This window comes from Mytilus trossulus, chromosome 14, assembly GCF_036588685.1.
Source record: "Mytilus trossulus isolate FHL-02 chromosome 14, PNRI_Mtr1.1.1.hap1, whole genome shotgun sequence".
Classification (NCBI taxonomy): Eukaryota; Metazoa; Mollusca; class Bivalvia; order Mytilida; family Mytilidae; genus Mytilus; species Mytilus trossulus.
The window spans coordinates 33264345-33289794 of NC_086386.1; the positions used below are offsets into that span (position 1 = coordinate 33264345).

At 32.9% G+C, this 25450-nt stretch overlaps 2 protein-coding genes and 1 long non-coding RNA gene across 3 annotated transcripts in view; 1 reads left to right on the forward strand and 2 right to left on the reverse strand.

Moving 5' to 3' along the window:
* LOC134696061 (uncharacterized) overlaps positions 1 to 25450 on the reverse strand; it is a 216711-nt gene that overhangs the window by 120312 nt on the left and 70949 nt on the right. The window lies entirely within an intron of this gene.
* Positions 5894 to 10497, reverse strand: LOC134695838 (uncharacterized). The gene is made up of 3 exons (XM_063557271.1): positions 10339 to 10497; positions 7719 to 7997; positions 5894 to 6019 (listed from the first exon to the last, which is right to left on the reverse strand). Exons 1-3 carry the CDS (start codon positions 10400 to 10402, stop codon positions 6006 to 6008), a joined length of 357 nt encoding a protein of 118 aa, XP_063413341.1. The 5' UTR covers positions 10403 to 10497; the 3' UTR covers positions 5894 to 6005.
* On the forward strand, positions 18169 to 19874 carry LOC134696354 (uncharacterized). Its single transcript, XR_010102936.1, has 2 exons — positions 18169 to 18422; positions 19749 to 19874. It is a non-coding gene; the product is annotated as an uncharacterized LOC134696354 (long non-coding RNA).

The following is a 25450-nucleotide window of genomic DNA, read 5'->3' on the forward strand; positions in this document are numbered from 1 at the left end:
CCTAAACAAATATATACTAGTTCAGTGATAATGAACGCCATACTAATTTCCATATTGTACACAAAAAAACTAAAATTAAAATAATACAAGACTCACAAAGACCAGAGGCTCCTGACATGGGACAGGCGCAAAAATGTTTACACATGTGTATAAGATCTCAACCCTCTCCCTATACCTCTAGCCAATGTAGAAAAGTAAACGCATAACAATACGTACATTTAAAATTCAATTCAAGAGAAGTCCGAGTCTGATGTCAGAAGATGTAACGAAAGAAAATAAACAAAATGACAATTATTCATAAATAACAACAGACTACTAGCAAATACTAGAAAGACATGAGAGACAAAACCACTGAACTCCATGAAACAGGAAAAAAACTTGGGCTAAAAATCAACACCAAGAAGACAAAAATTATAAAAGTAAAGACCAGAAAAGGAGGAACAGTGTCCATTGTAGGGGAAGATATTGAAGAAGTAGATCAGTTTACTTATTTAGGAAGCATCATGGATAGAACTGGTGGGACAGATGCAGACATCAGAACAAGAATAAGTAAAGCTCGACAAGCATTTGCTATGCTGAAGTCAGTTTGGAAATCAACAGCATTTACAGAAAACACCAAAATTCGAATTTTTAACACTAATGTTAAATCAGTCCTTTTTTATGGTGCAGAGACCTGGAGACTTACAGCAGGTGTACAACATTTTCATTTTGAGAATCGCTTTTGTTACAAGTTTGAAAAGCTATATATTTGATGAAGAATGAATGAGGAGTTTGTATTTCAATTTGAAAATACATGTTTCATAAATCCTAAAGTCATCAACTAAGTTTTTGCGTTTGTTGCAAGTGCATTTATCACATAATTCTACAATAAAAATTCCTCGCATCTTTGAAAATTCTACATTAATAATGACTGCACTACCAGTGATAATTCATCGCATCTATAGCTAAAATGGATCGCTTTCAATAATCGATATGCTATGTTATGATGCTTTTATAACACTTATTTGAACTTTAATGCTATGTTTGTATATTATAAAGACATATCACAATGAAAATTTGTTAAAACTTATCTTCAAATCACTTAACTTGATATTTTCAAAACATAAACAAATACAGTTTTCCCATGATCCTTTATTCTACAATAAACATACCCGCATATAACAGTAAAAATGAACTAGCTGGATTCGCACTTCATATACACTGGTTATTTGAACTCACTTACAATACCTTCTAATTAAGAATAGGCGTTAATTTTGACAAGACATTAACACAATAGTTTGAGTTATAGATACAATGGATAAGCGTTGATTCATGAAAAACAAACCATTCGCCCTCCGGGCTCATGGTTTCTTTTTCAAGAATCAACGCTTATCCATTGTATCTATATCACTGAAATACGTTGTTACATACCCCAGCGAATCGAACAAGTTGAGATATATTAACACCATAAGATGGTGACAAGGGAACGTCACCATCTAAAAATGGATAATTAACAATAGGAAATGAAAAATCATCTGTTTTATCGTAAATTTTGGTATTAAGATTCCCGTTAAAGATATAGATATCAAGATCCAGGAAAGGTCAGTATTTATTGTTAGTATTAGCTTTATTTAAAGTTAGTTCAGCAGAATAAATCTCCTACTTGTACATACTGAAGTGGTCATCATTGAGAGCCAATATATAATCATCCAAAGTGTTATTAAATTTTTGCATCAGATGTTGTCCTGGTGGGTCTTTACTGATTTTAGTCATAAATTGTAACTCGTAAGAATAAAGAAACAGGTCCGCAATAAATGGAGCACAGTTAGTCCCCATTTAAATTCCGATAGCTTGACGATATACGGAATCTCCATAGCGAACAAAAATGTTATCTAGTAAATATTCAAGTGCAGTTATCGTCTCAAAGCAGGTCCAATTGACATAGTTTTTTTATGTTGTTACTAAAAAATGACCATAAATAGTTTGAACATATATATTCGCATTCTGACTTTTTAAATGACCATTTAATTAGGTGTGTGATTTTTTTTCTTAATGAGATTATGAGGCAAAGTGGTATATAGGATAGAAAAATCAAAACTTAGGAACTATACCAAAGCTTTTAGTTACATGTGATATTTTATTTCAATTTACACTTCAGTTCATACTTCGTGGTTTTGCTTTTGGATTGTTTTACATAACCATTACTAAAAAAGTCAGCAGTGACACTAATTGATAGCTTTGTTGTGGAGAAATTACAAGAACCTGTTCGTTTAAAAGTTTACGATATGAAATTACTCCCAGTTTTATATTCCCGTAATTTTAAAAGCACTTGTTATATTTTATAATGGTAATGTAATATTGCAGTTTGTAGGCTGTTCAGTCTTTTTTTTTTAAAGATATTTGTTTTCCTTTTTGGAAACTATTTATGGGCTATTTAATTATCAAACTGTAGCATTATTTAGTTTCTGGACAATTTGCAATTGATCAAATGCAACTGAATTAGGTTTTCTTTTGGAGATGGTATTAGATTTGTATGAATTTCCTATTCCACAGAAGAACGGCAAGTAACTTTCAGTTTGCATTTTTTATTTTTTTATTAATTCTTATTTTCATTGGTTTCTATAATGATTTGTATGTTATGTATCAGGGGTTAACACACATTAGAATTGTAAGAAGACACGACTTTTTCATCCAATTTGGCAAACACAGATTTACATTTGTGTGAGTTTTCAATGTAACATAATACAATGCACAGAAAAGTTATTACAGCTGTTCTATGTAGCCCATGAAAATTACATGTTTTAGTCATGCTACTATTGACAAATCCTTAAATACTTTATTTGAGAAAACTAGAACTTTATTTAAAATATGATCCACATGGATATTTTTTAATGAAACTGAAGAAGCTGAAGTCGACAAGCAGGCAACCAGTTTTAAGAAAGTTTGTGAAGTATGAAAGATGGGAAAGATATAAGGCAATTGGTTCATGTTAAAAACATTTGACAGATAGCGAAATTTTGGATTAGGGATCCTATTTTGAACCTTTTATTAGTTGGCGTTAAAATGTTAGCAAACTTGGCGTTCAGGAGAACTTATGTTTGAATGTTTCCGTATCAACTTCACAAATAATACACGATGGTCTTGAAGTATAGATTTTGCGTACTGACGTTGTTTATCATCTTAATAACGTGTTATATCATTCCTTTATTTGTCTTTATTAATTTTACTTTTATACTTTGAACGACAAAATAATTTTATTTATTAATATTACTTTTACTGTTAACCCACGTTTTTGTGATATACATTTGACGTGACTCTGTACTTATGTATCCCGTCATACTTTGAACCACACTATTATTTTATTTAGTATTATTACTTTAACTGTCAAGTCAGTTTTTGCTATATCTATTTTTCGTGACTGTATTTGTGCATCACGTCATACTTTGAACGACAAAATTATTTCATTTCTACCTTTGCGAATTGCAAACGCGCAATTTTACACCAGTACTCAAAACCCTCCTTCCTTGATGGGTGCATTTTACATAGACAAATAAAATCGTATATTATAATCAAAATGAGGATGTTAATTTGATGTATGCTTTTTTGTGCTTCTTCGTTACATTTGTTGTTTTTATAGTAATTAAGATGATTACACAATGTTGACTACTGTACCCTTATTGTTGACATTTTTACCTATTGTGTCTGTTTGTTTTGTTCACACATCGGTGACAATATAATGGAACTTGATGCGACTGTCATACAAGTGAGAGGTTTAGCTAGCTATAAAACCAGGTTCAATCCACCATTTTCTACATAAGAAAATGCCTGTGCCAAGTCAGGAATATGACAGTTGTTATGTGTTTGAGCTTTTGCCATTTGATTATGACATATATCTAGAAATTGACTATGAGGGTCGGTTGAAAACAAAACTTTACGACAAAAGAGATGATTCCAGCTTCCAAATTGTGCGAATTTTTATTTTTAAACCAAGAGTTCCAAATGGTGAAATTGAAATCACAACTTTGTAAATTTTACGGACGCCATCACGAGTTGGTTGACTGTTATGGAATATCCGTTTCACAGATGATATCGGATATGTTCCTTATGTCGTAGCTACAATCCCGTTCCCTTTTCACGAATGTGACCTACCGAATTTGACTATTTACCCCTATTTGTGACATTTTTTGCCTATTGTTTTTGTTTGTTTTGTTCACACATCGTTGTCAATATAATGAAATTTGATGCGACTGTCATACAAGTGAGAGGTTTAGCTAGCTTTAAAACCAGGTTCAATCCACCATTCTCTACATTTGAAAATGCCTGTACCAAATCAGGAATATTTTTTTACCATCATTTTTTTCTCTGAAAAACCGCCTGTACTAAATCGGGAAAATGACGGTTGTTTTCTCGTCATTCTGTTGGTTAATATCTATATATAGTTGAGCGTTTATTTTTATCATGATAAAAAATCCCCCCTTTTTGGTTCACCATGGAGTTCTGTATTTCTGTCAATACACTTTAAAAAGGGGGTGGCATGTTTTTAGGGTGTAGGTTATAGGAGGCAAAACAGTTAGGATGTGGGATGTATGGAGAAAAAAAAAAGATAGATGGAGAAAGAATAAAATAAAATTTGGGAAAATGGAAAAATTACTATGTGACATGAAAAACAGGATTTGGGAAATGAGCATCCCGTGTACCCTTAATCAACCTTTTTCCCACCTCCAAATGTTTACAATCATGAGTTCATTCATACTCAGGATGACCATTATCCAAATGTATAGACCTTATCGCTATTTCGGAACCTACCACAATTGACCCTAGAATGTGACACTCGAACTATTGACGTCATAGAATGAGCCGTGGAAGGGAGCAAACCCCCCACTTTCGAAATGGATGGAGGAGGCAAAACATATTTCTTTGACTTTGTTGTTTTGTACGTAGGTATCCTATTTTTGTGTGTGTGGAGGGGTTTATATAAACGCGTACGTACGTGGGCATAGGAGCCGGGAAAGGGAACCATTACACACTTGCAAAGGTGAGGGGCAAATTTATAAGACCCCCCCTTTTGGCAATTCATTTTGTTATTAAATATAAGTGGCTACGAATGAGGATATACACTGATTTGTAGATTATTTCTAGACATATTCCCCGTTTCCATTCTCAATTATATTAGACTGTCATGAATGAAATTATAGATTAAAGGTGGGGTTTTTTTTGGCTTGTCACTTTACAAAGTATCTCCCCATTCTTCACTTTTCAATCTACTCGTACTTCACTGATATGCTTCAAAGGAATAAGCAATAATTAACATTTTATAGAATTGAGAAGCGCTAGTGTTAAGGCAATATACTAATTTATTAAAGACTAGATATATCTTCAAACATCGTGATACATAAACAGGTATGCAATTGTTTTGTGTTCAATCTTTTGAATTATGCAAATTGTATTACTTTCTAATTGGAAACGTCGTACAAGTCAGATACAAAACAAAAGTAACAATATAAACGGGATGGTAACAACCAGCCGTAAAGTTTATCTGCTATTGCCTCGGACTTTACCTGACTTCGACGTGCAGAAAAACTATACCGGCCTGTGTTTTTGTTACCTTTGTTCTGTATCTAATACTTAACATTGAGAATGGAAATGGAGAATATGTCAAAGAGACAACAACGCGACCAAAGAGCAGACAACAACTGAAGGCCACCAATGAGTCTTCAACGCAGCGAGAAAATCCCGCACCCGAAGGTAGTCCTCAACTGTCCCCTAAATAAAATTGTGTACTAGTTCAGTGAAAATGGACGTCACACTAAACTCCAAAACATATAAATTAACTAAAATTAAAAAACATACAACTTGAAAAATAACAAAGGCCAGAGGCTCCTGACTAGGACAGGCGCAAAAATGCAATACAATATACAGTATTCAATACTATTTAATATGTATTTAAACATAACTGGTGTGTCTTGCTTAAACAACTAAAAATAAAAAGTAACTATCATCGTATAGTGTTTTCAAAGCACATGTCTTCACTCTGTTTTCTCTAAAATGAAAAAAGCAGAACATGTAGCACTATAAATTATAATTTCTAATAACAAATTCTAAATATTTGATTGAACTAATAAATTACAATAAAATACATTTTACAAACACTTTTACATCCTTGATTGGAACATTGCTCCTCAAACAAAATTTCTAATATCATCAATATTAAGTTGATGAATCCCTGAAAAATCCAAGTTATATGTGGTACATGTGTAGGTTGAGAACGTTTCATTAGATGTTCATTGTCAGGCCTAGTGAAGTGATGGGCTTGACACCCTGCATTCGCTTTCAATAATTGTTGCTTTACTGGAATATTCCTGTGTAAAGTCTGGAAGTTTTTGATTGCAGTTATTATTTATTTTCATTGGCCCCAGCATTGGATTTCATCGGTTGAAAAGTTGGTGTTGATTATCAATCCGAAAGGTCAAAATTATCCGCTTGTAGTCGCCGCTGCTTCCAAAATGACATGAATTTCTATTCTTTTTTCTTTGGTAAGATTCCACTTCAAGAATTATATTTTTCACCTAAGTAAGCAAACCAATGAAAGGTTTACCTTTTTTTCTGCTTACACCATTTTTGTTTTCTGCTGTTTTAGTTTTGGTTTAGATTTGCTTGAAACCCATTTGGTCTTGGCTCCCGATGAAGGTTATGATAGAATTCAATGCCGTAATCGAGTTGACATTATATAGAATGTCGTTTCTATTTTCTATTTAGATCTTCTGATTTTTATTCTACAATATAGTAGGTGGGGTTGGGCCTTCCAAACATTTGATCTTAGGCCAAAATATAATGGCTTGTAATTTAAATGCAAGCTTTTGTCTGAACACTTTCTGTCCATTGTATATATAATTATACAACAAACGCAATGGAATGCCCCAGGTAAAATTGACCTTAAGTTATGTCTATTCTGTTAACACCATCTTGTTTTTTTATGATCCCAGGCGTTTTATTTTTTTGCCTATCCAAATATATGGTACGGAGCTATCTGGTTGAGATCATCCATGAAACACCGGGTGTGATCACGGAAATCATACTCTATATAAACTATTTATATTCATCTACGATTTTATCATATAAAAAGGACGTTTATTTCTAATATAAACTTTATTTGCCAATTTCAGAGCTAAGCATATATGTCTGCTAATTTTAGAGAAATGTTGGTTTTAGAATTTCTAAATTCCTAAAAATCCTAAATTGAACCACTGTATATGATGGGTTTTTTCTTGTTCAATCGTTTTCTGTGTAGTTTTATTTACTTTTTTCCTTTGGTCATAGTGTTACTGTACATTACTTTGATTTGTGGTAACATATACATGTAATAAGTAGAAGATTGATTTTTGAAGTCTCAGACTAATGTCACCAAAACTAGTGTGAAAGACAATATAATTGTCATAAATTATCTAAGAAATGAATAATTTAATAAATAAACAGGAAAAAACATCAGACAAGTCTTTCCCCCTTTTGCCTACTCACCATAGGTTCTGCATTTATTATGATAAAAAAATAGAAAGTAGAGTTTTCTTAGTATTAGTGCACATTTAATTTACTGTAAATGTGTTTTAAAAAAGAACAAAGGTATCACATTAAAAGACGTTTCAACAATGTTTTATGACTGTATCATGTGTTAAGTACAATACACAAAGGGTAATGCATGTTGTTAGAAAAGAAAATGATGTTTATACATTTTTTGTACTTACGATCTTTCAGAGTGCTTATGAATACTGGATCACCAAGTTGGCTTTCTCCATCTGCAGAACTGGCAGATAACTGGAACTTGTATTCAGTGCCAGCCTTTAGCCCATGAGCTTTGAACATTTTACCAGGTGCTGTCACGGAAGTTTTGTAGTTCGTTAAAGGAGTTATCCCGTAGTGGATATTGAATTTAACGGGTATGTCAAAATCTGGAGAATCCCAACCGATCGCAATACTGGTTTGATTGCGTAGTAGTAGCTGTAAATTGCTTGGAGTCGGTGGAACTAAATAGAAACGTTTGAAATAACTCAGTATTGTTAGTAATTAAATGCAGTCTAACAAAGATTGCAAAATCAATAAAAGAAATGACATATCAACCACAAAACTTAAAGTTTCATTCACATAACGTAAAGGTGCAACCATATGTTATAATGATATATCCCTATACCTTAAAGATATAACCACATTAAGTAAGGATATAACCATGTAACGTAAAGATATAAGCACAACACGAAAAAGTATATCAATGTACTGTAAATTCACAGAAAAATATATTGATTGGCAATTTGTACCTTTTCCATCCTACTACCTAACTGTTTTTAGACTATTTCTAGACACATTCCCCGTTTCCATTCTCAATTATATTAGACTGTCATGAATGAAATTATAGATTAAAGGTGGTTTTTTTTTTTGGCTTGTCACTTTACAAAGTATCTCCCCATTCTTCACTGATATGCTTCAAAGGAATAAGCAATAATTAACATTTTATAGAATTGAGAAGCGCTAGTGTTAAGGCAATATACTAATTTATTAAAGACTAGATATATCTTCAAACATCGTGATACATAAACAGGTATGCAATTGTTTTGTGTTCAATCTTTTGAATTATGCCAATTGTATTACTTTCTAATTGGAAACGTCGTACAAGTCAGATACAAAACAAAAGTAACAATATAAACGGGATGGTAACAACCAGCCGTAAAGTTTATCTGCTATTGCCTCCGACTTTACCTGACTTCGACGTGCAGAAAAACTATACCGGCCTGTGTTTTTGTTACCTTTGTTCTGTATCTAATACTTAACATTGAGAATGGAAATGGAGAATATGTCAAAGAGACAACAACGCAACCAAAGAGCAGACAACAACTGAAGGCCACCAATGAGTCTTCAACGCAGCGAGAAAATCCCGTAGATAGAACGTGATATTCGAAAATATTCGGTAATAACGCCACGTAAAACAGTAACGTCAGGTTTTCGTGTCAACCCGCGTGAATTTATCATGAAATGCACGCGACATTTATTCACAAAACGGAACAACTTTCGCAATTTTGTACACATAAAAGCAGTTTTTATAACTACTTTATGGTATTTCATATTATACACCATGTTTAAAAATAGGTGTTTAAAGACATATGACTGCTGAAAAAAATATTAATGCCAATTTTAATGTCTTCAGCTCGATCAGCAGCTTGCAATAGCGTGGTCACTTGATATTCTTGCTCATAAAGTAAGTATTACAAACAAACACGGCATTATTCTATATATATCTGTAATTGCGTTCAGTTTTTGTTAAGGTTATATTAGTACTACTTTCTTGATACCTTTGTTTTTGAAGCATCTTTTACCCGTATCTTACAGTGATTTTTTTCTCAAATTAATTTACAAATATTATTTTACTCTATTTTTTTCTTAATTTGTTGTTTTGTTCTATATCTAGCATCCTCCAAAAATGTTCCCAATGATGACTGGCGTATAAAACTATATTCATATGTCATCTGGGAGATGTTCAAATGAGAAACCATATTCAGTCATACTGAAGTTTGAGCCAAATTGAATGCATCGTGTTTTCAAAATATTACAAGGGTCTTTTGACGTCCGAAAAGCCTTGCAATAACTGTTTGAGTAATACACATAAGACAATATTTTGTTAGTTGTACAAGGTGTTCCATGGTATCAGTCTTTTGAACAGTTGAAAAGGAACAACATGGATAAAAATAATGAAGAACTTCCCAATATGAAAAATACTGGTAATGGTATATACATAATTGAGTGTTGTGATTTTGCATTATCATGTTGTTTTGATTCTTGTAGGTGTGAATTCTCTGGAAAATTAATCTTAATAGAATTCTTTCAGTGCGCATGACACGTTCTGTTGATATAAACCTCTCTTGGTGCGCTATATAAGAAAATACCAAGGGGACATTCAACTCCCAATCGGTATACCTTGGCAGATCTGACTTTCAAACGTAGATGTATGGTAGCGATATTTGTCGATTGCTTCAACTCTGTTAGTAGGAGAAAGGCAGGCAACAGTATTTTTCGAAGAAGAAAAAAAGACAAACTACTTACACAAAGCTTATATTGATAATAATAAAAATAATAATAATAATAATAAAAATAATAATACTACTACTACTACTACTACTACTACTACTACTACTACTACTAATAATAATACTACTACTACTACTACTACTACTACTACTACTACTACTACTACTACTACTACTACTACTAATAATAATAATAATAATAATAATAATAATAATAATAATAATAATAATAATAATAATAATTATAATAATAATAATAATAATATTAATGTAAGCAAAACATTACACCTACCTGGATCTAAACAGCATGATAAGGCACGATCACAGCACACAAGAATAACAATCAGCATCAACATTTCTGCTTCTTTGGTGTACTTTTGTCGTTATGAAATTAACTTAGTTGGGTCAGTTTTTATACTAACATATCTTGATGATGAAGTTTTTGGTAATGTTGATTATGACAATCTGGTAACGTGTTCTCTAATCATTAAGACCATTTATATTATGTAATACCAACCTTTCGGGAAAGAAACATAATTATATAAAATGATATGAATAAAAAGATGATAAATGTCAGTGACGCCTTTGTCTGGATTTTACTAGTGCAATAAAACTAAATTTACATCAAAACACAAACTAAAATATCCCAAAGTGCAGCTTCACCGGTTGCGATAAAGAGCATGGTCCTATGTTTGCTGTCCATATCCGGTGCAATTTAGAGTTTGTTTTGTCTATACGTGTATACAGGCGGTCGATTTAGGTTTGCTGTTTATACCCGCGGCTATTAAGAGGTTTCCATACCGTGTACTGTCAAAATCAAAAAACGTTTTAGAGCTTTTCAAGGTGTGTCTTGTCTTTACCAGGATAAACATTTTATATTTACGTCAGACGCGTGTTTCGTCTACAAAAGACTAATCAGTGACGCTCAAATCAAAAAATGTTTAAAAGGCCAAATAAAGTACGAAGTTGAAGAGCATTGAGGACCAAACATTCCTAAAAGTTTTGCCAAATACAGCTAGGGTAATCTATTCCTGGGGTAGAAAAGCTTTAGTTTTTCAAAAATTCAAAGTTTTGTAAACAGTTAATTTATAATTAAGAACATATCAATTATAACTCAAGTCAACACAGAAGTACTGAATACTGGGCTGGTGATACCCTCAGCTGTACTTTGATATATCTTTTCATGTGTTTTTGTTATGTAAATTTATTTTTATTGACCGAGTATTTTCTTATTATAAAAACAACATAGCTAGATCCAGACAAAGGCCTCATTAACATTTATCATTATTTTAGTCATAAGTTATTATATTGAAGCATGACATATTATGTAATTTTAGTTTTCTATTAACTTTATTAAGTATGTAAAATTATATAATAATGTATTTATAAATATAAACAAAAATAACCAATTTTTTAAAATTTATTAACGGAGAATGTTTGAATAACAATAACATGTGTAATGGTAACGTTTTCTCTAATCATTAAGACCATTTCCACCTTATTATGAAGTACCAACCTTGCAGAACAGTGCACATGTTATTGTTATTTCAAACTTTGAATTTTAGAAAAACTAAGGCTTTTCTACCTCAGGAATAGATTACCCTAGCTGTATTTGGCAAAACTTTTATGATTTTTTAGTCCTCAATGCTCTTCAACTTTGTACTTTTTTGGCCTTTTAAACAGTTTTTGATTCTAGCGTCACTGATGAGTCTTTTGTAGACGAAACGCGCGTCTGGCATAAATATAAAAAAATAAATAATCCTAGTATCTATGATGAGTTTATTTGCAACCACTGGGTCGTTGCCACTGCTGGTGGAGATTTATTTCCCCGAGGATATCACCAGCCCAGTAGTCAGTACTTCGGTGTTGACTTGAGTTATCATTGATATGTTCTTAATTATAAATTACCTGTTTACAAAACTTTGAATATTTGAAAAACTAAGGCTATTCTACCTCAGGAATAAATTACCTAAGTTGTATTTGGCAAAACTTTTAGGAATTTTTGGTCCTCAATGCTCTTCAACTTTAATTTGGCCTTTTAAACATTTTTTGATTCGAGCGTCACTGATGAGTCTTTTGTAGACGAAACACGCGTCTGACGAAAATATAAATTTTTGATCCTGGTATCTATGATGAGTTTATCTGGACCTTAAATGAACGTCGAAGTGATTGTTATTTTAGTTGAAAATAAAAATCATATGGATCAAATTTAGAGCTAATAATAACATGTGATGGTTATACTGAGAGCAATTTAAAGATTGAAATTTCGTGTGTTGATGTAGATATTTCAATATCGTGAGCTGTCTATATCTTGGGCGATTAAGAGCGCGTCATACAGTTTGCTGTTTGTATCCGGTGCGATTAAGAGCTTGTCATACTGTTTGCTGTCTGTATACGGTGCGATTAATAGCGCGTCTTACCAGTTGCTGTCTGTATACTGTGCGATTGAGAGCGCGTCATACAGTTTGCTTTTTAATCCGGTGCGATTAAGAGCACGTCATACAGTTTGCTTTTTAATCCGGTGCAATTAATAGCGCGTGATACCGTTTGCTGTTTGTATCCGGTGCGATTAACAGCGTGTCCTACCGTTTGCTGTCTGTATCCGGTGCGATTAAGAGCGCGTCATACCGTTTGCTATTTGTATCCAGTGCGATAAAGAGCGCGTCATACAGTTTGCACTTTGTATCCGGTGCGATTAAGAGTTTGTCATACCGTTTGCTGTCTTTATCCTGTGCGATAAAGAGCGCGTCATACTGTTTACTGTCTGTATACGGTGCGATTAAGATTGCGCCATACCGTTTACTTTTTGTATCCGGAGCGATTAAGAGCGCGTCATACAGTTTGTTGACTGTATACGGTACGATTTAGAGCTTGTCATGTTTAAACTGTCTATATATGTTTACAGGCGGTCGATTCATAGTATTTATAATGATTCCTGTCTATACCTGTGGCCATTTAGAGATTGTCATACCGTGAACTTTACATATCCGAGACGTTTTAGATATTTCGCGATTTCAAACTTTTCATCGACCGAAAAGAAAGCGTGCTTTTGAGTGCAAACTTTAATATGATATCCTTGAAATGATTTTAGAAATAAAAGAATGACTGAAATAATATTGATAATAAGGACAGAATTCATTACCTGTCTTAAGCTGGGGTCACACATTCACGATTTTTACTGCCGTCCTTGACAGGACCATTCCCGATTAAAATTTATCAAAAGTCTGATCAAGATCCTATGGATCGTGGATGTAAATTCAAACTTTAAAAATTTAATCACGACAGCAATCAGATATTGTTTAGGAAGCGTCGATATTCAACCGTTTCCAAGAGAATTTATCCCGATAATTCCGTTCTAAATCCGCTTCTAATCCGATTTGTATCTTTCGCCAGGTAAAATTCGACCGAGTCTGTCACGATTGCGTCCCGATTCTACCGAATGTAATCCGACAGAGATCAGATAGTAACAATACAGTGAACCGACGCTGACGGAAGTTATCCGTTCGAACAAATTTCTCCAGATCATTCCCGTCCCACAGGACACCGTCCCGAATACACATAACATTGTTAGGAATTCAATCCGATACAGCAAAATCTGTCACGACATAGGCACGATTGTAATACGACTAGACAAAATCGGCTGAGTTTCCCCGAATGTTACGGGACGTACCTAACTGTCGGGGTGCTTTGCCGAACTATTTGGACCCTTCCCGACCAGTAGGAATCTGTTACGAACTAAAACAACTGCGTTCAGACAATAATAGGACATTCCAGATAATTGAGGATACTAATCCGACTTTTTCACTTTTCGTGTCGTATCGCTGTCTGATCTCAAACGGGAGTAATAATCGGCAATGTCTGAACCCCTCATTACAGAGAAAAATGGACTTATTAATAATGTATAGAATAGCCAGGTTTGGTCATTGAATACAAAAAGAATATCATAAAATATAGACTGAGTTGTATTAGATCGAGAGAAAACATATGACGATAAAACAGATATAGTTTCTATTAATTGACTCAAAATAAACGTTGCTATAACAGTCACGTGGTTTATGTTACAATTTTGTATCTATTTATTTTCTCTGTCGATACATTCTTGGCATTGTTTTCGCTGAAGAATGGCGTATAATTTTGAATTCTAAAAAAATACGAAAATGAATCAAATAGGTGCTGAACTTTAAAATCTGTTAAAACATAATATCTTTATAGTAAATATTTTCCTTCAAATATCGCTTCAAAAGCAAATCATTGGAGCAATCTTTGATTGATCTTTATATTTCGTATCTTAAAATTAATACGCCCTTTGAAAATTATGCTTGTTCTTTAAATGTTATGAATCACAGTTTATGGCCAAACTCAATAAAGATCCGTCTAAATTGCATTTTATTGATTAAGTTAAAAACATTTACCGTTACCTTGATAATATTTTTGCTTTAAATAATGAAATTATTAGATACCATCCATGTTAAATCATTGATTCTTTGCATTAACCTATTCTTAAAGGTTATTAATTTAACACCGTTACGGTAATACTATCATGAAATGTTGTGTTTTTCGATACTAGCCTTGATTTTTGGTTTGGAAAATTGATATGGTGTGTTCTATACAGTTTTACCCCCAATGTTCTAAAGAAATAACATTTTGTATGCTACATATGTAGCAAGGAAAAACTGTCGACAAAAATGTCGTACCTTATTCTTATGTATATCAAACTGAAGTTTCCTGAGATTTGACTGATCGGTGAAGAAATTAAAAGTTGTGTTACTTATAACAGGTGTGTATATAGTTTTACCTCGTATGTTCTAAAGAAATAGTAATAGTTGTGTTGTAACTCATAAAGCAAGATAAATTTCGGTATTGGTTTTAGAAATTGATTGACCGCTAAATACAGATAATAGATTTGCTACATGTACTTATTAATTATGTGTTCGTTATAGTTTTATATCTACTGCTCTGAAAAATACTTGTTGGTACTCATATAGCAGACTGACATTTCCTTATTGTATTAAAAATTACCATCTGGTTTAGAAAATGAAAAGATATGCTATTGCCTACATGTTGCAAGAATGTTGTATTCTATTTAATTATATTTCTTATGTTGAAAAGACATAGTAAATTTTTTCGAGCTCTCATACATGTTTATTCCGCAACATTCTTAATGTGCCTGTCCCAAGTCAGGATCCGATATTTCAGTGGATGTCGTTGGTTCATGTCTGTCATATTTGTTTTCCGTAAATTGTATTGTTATAAATAAGGCCGTTAGTTTTCTCGATTGAACTATTTAACATTTTTCATGCCGGGGCTTTTATAGCTGACTAAACAGAAAGGGTTTTTCTTATTGTTGAAGACCGTACGATGACCTTTAATTACTTATAAACGGGTTATTTGAATTTTCTCATTGAAAATCATACCACCTCTTGTCATGTTTATAATTTATATGTTGAAGCTAACATGCGAGTTATAATCAACCACTTATATTATGTTTTAACAGACTTTAAAGTTCAGCAACCTTTTATTCATTTTTGTGTTGTGTTAGCATTCAAAATTACACGCCACTCTCCAGCGAAAACACAACTAAGAATGCATTGACATAGAGAATATTTAGGTATGAAATTATAACATCAACCACGTGACTGTCATATCAATGTTGTTTTTTTTATATCAAATACCCGAAACCCGGCTTTTTTATTACATTATTTTTAAGTCCGTTTTACCCTGCAAGATTGATTAAAGGAATCCTGCCTTTTATGATCCATATTATTTTGAGTTATCATTCTTTTACCGTTGTGATAAAGATCATTTCCAGCAAGTCATAAGTTTGAACGCACCAGCGAGCCTTATTTTCAGTTTATGACATGGTCGTAATCGCCTGAGTAAAGGCAAGACACAGCTTGAAAAGCTCTAAAACGTTTTTTTGATTTTGACAGTACACGGTATGGAAACCTCTTAATAGCCACGGGTATAGACAGCAAACCTAAATCGACCGCCTGTATACACGTATAGACAAAACACGCTCTAAATTGCACCAGATATGGACAGCAAACATAACGACATGCTCTTTATCGCAACAGGTGAAGCTGCACTTTGGGATATTTTAGTTTGTGTTTTGATGTAAATTTAGTTTTATTGCACTAGTAAAATCCAGACAAAGGCGTCACTGACATTTATCATCTTTTTATTCATATCATTTTATATAATTATGTTTCTTTCCCGAAAGGTTGGTATTACATAATATAAATGGTCTTAATGATTAGAGAACACGTTACCAGAATGTCATAATCAACATTACCAAAAACTTCATCATCAAGATATGTTAGTATAAAAACTGACCCAACTAAGTTAATTTCATAACGACAAAAGTACACCAAAGAAGCAGAAATGTTGATGCTGATTGTTATTCTTGTGTGCTGTGATCGTGCCTTATCATGCTGTTTAGATCCAGGTAGGTGTAATGTTTTGCTTACATTAATATTATTATTATTATTATTATTATTATTATTATTATTATTATTATTATTATTATTATTATTATTATTATTGTTATTATTATTATTTTTATTATCAATATAAGCTTTTTGTAGTTAGTTTGTCTTTTTTTCTTCTTCGAAAAATACTGTTGCCTGCCTTTCTCCTACTAACAGAGTTGAAGCAATCGACAAATATCGCTATCATACATCTACGTTTGATAGTCAGATCTGCCAAGGTTTTGCCCAATTGGAGTTGAATGTCCCCTTGGTATTTTGTTATCTAGCGCACCCAAAGAGGTTTATATTAATAGAAAGTGTCATGCGCACTGAAAGAATTCTATTAAGATTAATTTTCCAGAGAATTCACACCTACAAGAATAAAAACAACATGATAATGCAAAATCACAACACACAATTATATATATACAATAACCAGGATTTTTGTTTGATTTTTGATATTGGAAAGTTCATTATTTGTATCCATTTTGTTCCTTTTTATATGTTCAAAAGACTGATACCATGGAACACCTCGTACAACTAACAAAATATTGTCTTATGAGTATCACTCAAACAGTTATTGCAAGGCTTTTCGGACTTCAAAAGACCCTTGTTATATTGTGAAAACACGATGCATTCAATTTGGCTGCAACTTCAGTAAAACTGAATATGGTTTCTCATTTGAACATCTCCCAGATGACATGTGAATATCGTTTTATACGCCAGTCATTATTGGGAACATTTTTGGAGGACGCTAGATATAGAACAAAACAACAAATTAAGAAAAAAATAGGGTAAAATAATATTTGTAAAATAATTTGAGAAAAAAAATCATTGTAAGATACGGGTAAAAGATGCTTCAAAAACAAAGGTATCAAGAAAGTAGTACTAATATAACCTCAACAAAACCTGAACGCAATTACAGATATATATATAGAATAATGCCGTGTTTGTTTGTAATACTTACTTCATGAGCAAGAATATCAAGTGACCACGCTAGTGCAAGCTGCTGATCGAGCTGATGAAATGAAAATGTCATTAATCTTTTTTCAGCAGTCATATGTCTTTAAACACCTAATTTTAAACATGGTATAGAATATGAAATACCATGAAGTAGTTAGAAAAACTGTTTTTATGTGTACAAAATTGCGATAGTTGTTCAGTTGTGTGAATAAATGTCGCGTGCATTTTATGATAAATTGACGCGGGTTGACACGAAAATGTGACGTTGCTTCATTTTTACATGGCGTTATTACGGAATATTTTCGAATTTCACGATCTATCTATGATCCAAAACAGTTAGGTAATTGGATGGAAAATGTACAAATTGCCAATCAATAAATTTTTCTGCGAATTTACAGTACATTTAATTATAATAGTTCGATATGAATTGGTGCGTCAGATGCGATTTGTTTAGATTAAACTTCACCAGGAACGCTCAAACGTTATATGTTTACATAAAAACGTTAATATGTGGTACATGTGTAATATATTTTTCGTGTCTTGCTTATATCTTTACGTTACATGGTTATATCTTCACTTAATGTGGTTATATCTTTAAGGTATAGGGATATATCATTATAACATATGGTTGCACCTTTACGTTATGTGAATGAAACTTTAAGTTTTGTGGTTGATATGTCATTCTTTTTATTGATTTTACTATGCAATCAAACCAGTATTGCGATCTGTTGGGATTCTCCAGATTTTGATATACCCGTTAAATTCAATATCTACTACGGGATAACTCCTTCAACGAATTACAAAAAATCAGTGACAGCGCCTGGTAAAATGTTCAAAGCTCATGGACTAAAGGCTGGCACTGAATACAAGTTCCAGTTATCTGCCAGTTCTGCAGATGGAGAAAGCCAACTTGGCGATCCACTATTCATACGCACTCTGAAAGACCGTAAGTATAAACATAATTTTCTTGTTTAAGAACATGCATTACCCTTTGTGTATCGTACTTAACACTTGATACAGTTTGTTCTTTTTTAAAACACATTTACAGTAAATTAAATGTGGACTAAAACTAAATTAACTCTACGGTCTATTTTTTATACATTATAAATTCAGAACCTTTAGTGAGTAAGCAAAAGGGGGAAAGACTTGTCTGATGTTTTTTCCTGTTTATTTAAGAAATTATTCATTTCTTTTATAATTTATGACAGTTATATTGTCTTTCACACTAGTTTTTGGTAACATTAGCCTGATACTTCAAAAATCAATCTTCTACTTATTACATGTTTATGTTACCACAAATCAAAGTAATGTACAGTAACACTATGACCAAAGGCAAAAAGTAAACAAAACTACACAGAAAACGATTGAACAAGAAAACCCCATCATATAAAGGGGTTCAATTCATGTATTTAGGAATTTTAAAACCAACATTTGTATAAAATTAGCAGACATATATCATTATATGCTTAGCTCTGAAATTGGCATATAAAGTTAACATTAGAAATAAACGTCCTTTTTATATGATAAAATCGTAGATGAATATAAATAGTGTATATAGAGTATGATTTCCGTGATCAAACCAGGTGTTTCATGTATGATCTCAACCAGATAGCTCCGTACCATATGTTCAGATAAGCAAAAAAAAACCGCCTGGGATCTTAAAAAAAAAGATGGTGTTAACAGAATAGACATAACTTAAGGTCAACTTTACCTGGGGAATTCCATTGTGTTTGTTGTATAATTATATATACTATGAACAGAAAGTGATCAGACAAAAGCTTGCATTTAAATTACAAGCCATTACATTTTGGTCTAAGATTAAATGTTTGGAAGGCCCAACGCTACCTCTTTTATTGGGAATAAAAGTCAGATCTAAATAGAAACGACATTCTATATAATGTTAACTCAATGACGGCATTGAATTCTATCATAACCTTCATCGGGAGCGCCAAGACCAAATGGATTTAAAGCAAAACTTATAAAACTAAAACAGCATAAAACAAAAATGGTGTAAGAAGAAAAAACAAGGGTAAACTTTTCATTGGTTTGCAAACTTAGATGAAAATATAATTCTTGAAGAGGAATCTAACAAAAGAAAGAAAATAGAAATTCATGTCATATCGGAAGCAGCGGCGACTACCAGCGGATAAAAATGACCTTTCGAATTGATAGTCCACACCAACTTTTAAACCGATGAAATTCAAATCTGGATTTATTCATTAGAAATTATATTTTATAGTGCCACATATTCTTTTTTTTTTTTTCATTTCAGAGAAAACAGAGTGAAGAGATGTGTTTTGAAAACACTAGACGTTGATAGTTAATTTTTATTTTTAGTTGTTTAAGCAAGACACACCAATTATGTTTAAAGACATATTAAATAGTATTGTATACTGTATATTGTATTGAATATTTGCGCCTGTCCTAGTCAGGAGCCTCTGGCCTTTGTTAGTCTTGTATGTTTTTTAATTTTAGTTCATTTATTTGTTTTGGAGTTTAGTGTGACGTCCATTTTCACTGAACTTGTACGCAATTTTATTTAGGCATATTCCCAATTTCCGTTCTCAATTTTAAGTATTAGATACAGAACAAAGGTAACAAAAAAACAGGACGGTAAAGTTTTTTCTGCATGTCGAAGTCAGGTAAATTCTGAGGCGATAGCAGAAAAACTTTACCGTTGGTTGTTACCATCCCGTTTATATTGTTACTTTTGTTTTGTATCTGACTTGTACGACGTTTCCAACTAGAAAATAATATAATTTGCATTTAAGACGATTGCATAATTAAAAAGATTGAACACAAAAAAATTGCATTCCGGTTTATGTATCACGATGTTTAAAGATATTTAGTTTTTAATGAATTGGTATATTGCATTAACACTAGCGCTTCTCAATTCTTTAAAATGTAAATTATTTCTTATTCCTTTGAAATATATATCATTGAAGTAGGAGTAGATTGAAAAGCGACGAAAAAAGGGTAGGGGGGCTTTGTAAAGAAACAAGCCAAAATAAATACCTTTAACCTATATTTTCTATCATAATAGTCTAATATGATTGACAATGGAAACGGGGAATGTGTCTAGAAATAGTCTACAAGTTAGTGAATGTCCTCATTCGTAGCCACTTTATATTTTAATAACAAAATGAACTGCCAAAAGGGGGGGGGGGTTCTTATAATTTTGCCCCTCACCTTTGCAAGTGTGTAATGGTCCCCTTTCCCGGCTCCTACGCCCCTTCGTTTATATAAACCCCTTTACACAAAAAAAAAGCAAACATACATACAAACAAACAAAGTCAAAGAAATATGTTTTTCCTCCTCCATCCATTTTGAAAGTGTGGGGGGTTGCTCCCTTCCACAGCTTATACTATGACGTCAATAGTTCAAGTGTCGCAGATTCTGAGGTCAAGTGTCGCAGGTTCCGAAATAGAAATAAGGTCTATACATTAGGGGAATGGTCATCCTGAATATGAATGAACTCATGATTGTTAACATTTAGAGGTGGGAAAAAGGTTGGTTAAGGGTACACGGTGTGCTCATTTCCCAAGTCCTGTTTTTCTTGTCACATAGTATTTTTTTCCAATTTCCCAAATTTTATCTTATTCTTTCCCCATTTAACTTTTTTTTTACTCTTTACATCCCACATCCTAACTGTTTTGCCTCCTATAACCCCCACCCAAAAAGTATGCCACCCCCTTAAAGTGTATTGACAAAAATACAGAACTCGATGGTGAACCAAAAAGGGGGTAGTCTTTTATCCTGATAAAAATAAACGCTCACCTATATATATATATTAACCAACAGAATGACGAGAAAACAACCGTCATATTCCCGATTTAGTACAGGTGTTTTTACAGAGAAACAAATGTTGGTGAAACTTAGTTAAATAGCTTGCAATCGTTAAGGTACCCAATGTTCACCTATGTCACTTTCTTTGTGTAACAGACAAAAGTGTCCTTTCTGTATTCATTTAGTAGTTGTATCCATATTTACATAATGTGCTGATACCTAAAATTGTACCCATTTTGACCGTTTTTCCACCTTCGTTTATTTGTGAAACAGAAAAAACTTTACATACTGTTGTTTATTTTGAAAATTTATCCTTATTTGCTATAAAGTTAATTTTAATTTTAAATCGATACAGGATCTTAAAAAAATGGTTTGGTCCGACCTCCCAATATTCTGTAATGAGGAATACCTAAACTGCCAGGCTGGTACAGGATTTGGGAAATGTTCGCTAATCCGCCAACCTGTTCACCAAGTCGCCAATATTCTAAATAGGACCCCTGTTCGCCAAGTTCGCCAACTTCGGAAACATTCTGAATAGAACTCCTGAAGGCTAAGTTCGCTAACTTCGGAAACATTTATCAATACGACCCCTGTTCGCCAATTTCTGAATAGGACCCCTGTTCGCCAGGTTTGCCAACTTCAGAAATATTCAAACAACTATCCCTGTTCGCCAAGTTCGCTTACATCGGAAACATTCAAATAAGCACCTCTGTTCGCCAAATTCACCAACATTCAAACAAGTAACCCTGTTCGCCAAGTTTGCCAGCTTCAGACACTTTTAACAAGTATCCCTGTTCGCCAACTTCAAAAACATTGCAACTTCGGAAAATTTTTAACAACTACCCCAGTTCGCCAATTTTCGGAAACATTCAAATAAGTACCCCTGTTCGCCAAGTTTGCCAACTTCGGAAACATTCTAAAAATTATCCCAGTGCGCCAACATTCAAACAAGAACTTCTGTTTGACTAGGTTGGCAACATCGAAAACATTCAAACATAAGTTCTCCTGTTCGCCAAGTTTGCCAACATTTTAACGCCAACTAATAAAAGGTTCAAAATAGGATCCCTGTTCCAATATTTCGCTATCTGTCAATTTTTTTTAACATGAAGCAATTGCCTTATCTCTTTCCGATCATTCATACTTCATAAACTTTCTTAAAACTGGTTGCCTGTTTGTCGACTTCAGCTTCTTCAGTTTCTTTAAAAAATACCCAAATTGACCATATTTTAAACAAAATTCTAGTTTTCTCAAACACAGTATTTAAGGAGTTGTCAATATAATTTGTAAATAGTAGCATGACTAAAACGTGCAATTTTTATGGGCTACATAGAACAGCTGTAATGTAAATCTGTGTTTGCCAAATTGATTTAAGAAGTCGTATCACCTTACAATTCTAATGTGTGTTTACCTCTGATACATAACATACAAATCATTATAGAAACCAATGAAAATAAGAATTAATAATAGAAAAAAGAAAAAAAAAAGGCAAACTGAGAGTTACTTGCCGTTCTTCTGTGGAATAGGAAATTCGTACAAATATAATACCATCTCCAAATGAAAACCTAATTCAGTTGATCAATTACAACTTGTCCAGAAACTAAATAATGCTACAGTTTGATAATATACAGCCCATAAATAGTTTTCAAAAAGGAAAACAAATATCTTTAAAAAAAAGACTGAACAGCCTACAAACTGCAATATTACATTACCATGATTATAAAATATAACATGTGCTTTTAAAATTACGGGAATATAAAACTGGGAGTAATTTCACATCATAAACTGTCAAATGAACAGGTTCTTATAATTTATACACAAAACACTATCAGTTAGTGTCATTGTTGACTTTTTTAGTAATGGTCATGTAAAATAATCCAAATCCAGAGCCATGAAGTCTGAACTGAAGTGTAAATTGAAGTAAAATATCACATGTAACTAAAAGCTTTGGTATAGTTTCTAAGTTTTTATTTTTCTACCCTATATACCATTTTGCCTCATAATCTCATTAAGAAAAAAATCACACACCTAATTAAATGGTCATTTAAAAAGTCAGAATGCGAATATGTATGTTCAAACTCTTTAAGGTCATTTTTTAGTAACAACACAAAAAAAAAGAACTATGTAAATTGGACCTGCTTTGATACGTTAACTGCACTTGAATATTTACTAGATAACATTTATTACGGACCTGTTTCTGTATTGTTACGAGTTACAATTTATAACTTAAAAAAAAGACCCATCAGGACAACATCTGATACAAAAATTTAATAACACTTTTAGATAATTGAATGATATATTGGCTCTCAATGATGACCACTTCAGTATGTACACGTAAGAGATTTATCCTGCTGAACTGACTTTAAATAAAGCTAATGCTAACAATGAATACTGAAAAAATATTACACCAGGGTTTTTGATATCACAAACTAGTCAAAACATTTACTCAATTTTATCATCGGTACAACAATGTACAAGGGCATCATTCGTAAATATAATTCAACTTGCAAACATCTAATACGTTCAGGTATTTCACATCCTATCTTTTAGGGTAATATTTTATACAAAACACAAACATTTCGGCATTCACCTCAAAAGCTATCCAAAACTTTCAACAGACTTATTCAGAAGGGATATAGTTACGATACTATTATCAGGTCATTAAAGATGGCAAATTTTTGAATTAATATCGGTTCACTTATAGGGTCTTTGCATCGGAAATAAACACATTTATTCTTAAACGAGTTGTTGGCATGATATGGGTTATGTTCTTCTCATATATTTTATGATGGTATGATACTAAACCCCTAACGGGAGGAATTGTGCTTGATTTTCATATGGTGAAGACATAATCTTTCAATCAATTTCATTGAGGTCTGGAGCTGGCATGTCAGTAACTGCTGGTATTCCTTTGTGGATTTATGTATCATTGTCATTTTGCTTAGTTTCTTCTGTTACATATTCTGACATCGGACTTCTTTAAACTAAGTTTTAGTGTGTTTTGCTGTGTGTTTGTTAATTCTACATTGGCTACAGGTATAGGGGAAGGGTTAAAATCTCACAAAACATGTTTAACCCCGCCGCATTGTTGCGCCTGTCCCAAGTCAGGAGCATCTGACCTTTGTAAGTTTTACATGTTTTTTTAATTTTAGTTTTTTTATATGTTTCGGAGTTTAGTGTAACGTCCATTTTCACTGAACTAGTACACATTTTAGTTTAAGGACTACATGAAGACCGCCTCCGGGTCCGGGGGTCTGCTTCTGACCAGACCTGTGGAAAAGTCTGCTATTGACCAGACCTGATGACCGGTCTGCTAATGACAGATTATCGTGTTTAAGAGTTATCATATCAGACTTGAGCTTTAATTAAAATATGTCAACAACATTCGAATTGTTTTCCCAAGATAGCAAATTTCTTTACTCGCTATACTCTACTAGATATTATACATATCAACAAAATTCCTTTTTTTTATTTGACATATTCTTATATACATAAAACAATGCGTTTTCATTCATGGTGAACCAGACCTGACTGATGCATTGAAAAATAATTAACAACATCTGTATATCATGCGTTATCCCAGATAACATCAAGATGGGAATTTTATCACCAATTTTCAAAAAGAAAGGTTTGCCAACTGATCCGAAAAACTACAGAGGAATTACAGTTCTAGATGTTATTGGTAAAATTCTAGAGATACTTCTTAAGGAACATCTGTGGCAAATAGTAGTTGCCATCCAAAACCAATTTCAGAGAGGATTCACGTCTAAAATATCACCATTATTTTGCGCTCTTCTACTTAATGAAGTGATAATCGATGCAGTATACAGAAAAAACACCTTTATATGTAGCACTGCTTGATGCAAAATCTGCTTTTGACGTTGTAAACCATAGTAGTTAATATATGAAGTTATATCCAGCAGGAATTTCCGGTTCATTATGGCTACTTTTGCATGATCTAAGTGTTGGTACTTAGACATCAGTTCGATGGGAACATCTGGTCTCTGAACCCTTCGATATTAAACAGGGAGTTAGGCAGGGAGGAATACTAAGCACAAGATTATATAAACTTTATATAAATGATGTTCTTATCCAAGTAGAAGACAGTGCACTGGGATCCTATATGGACACATTCACTGTCCTATACCAACCTGTGCAGATGATGTCACTCTGGTAGTGAATGACCCTACC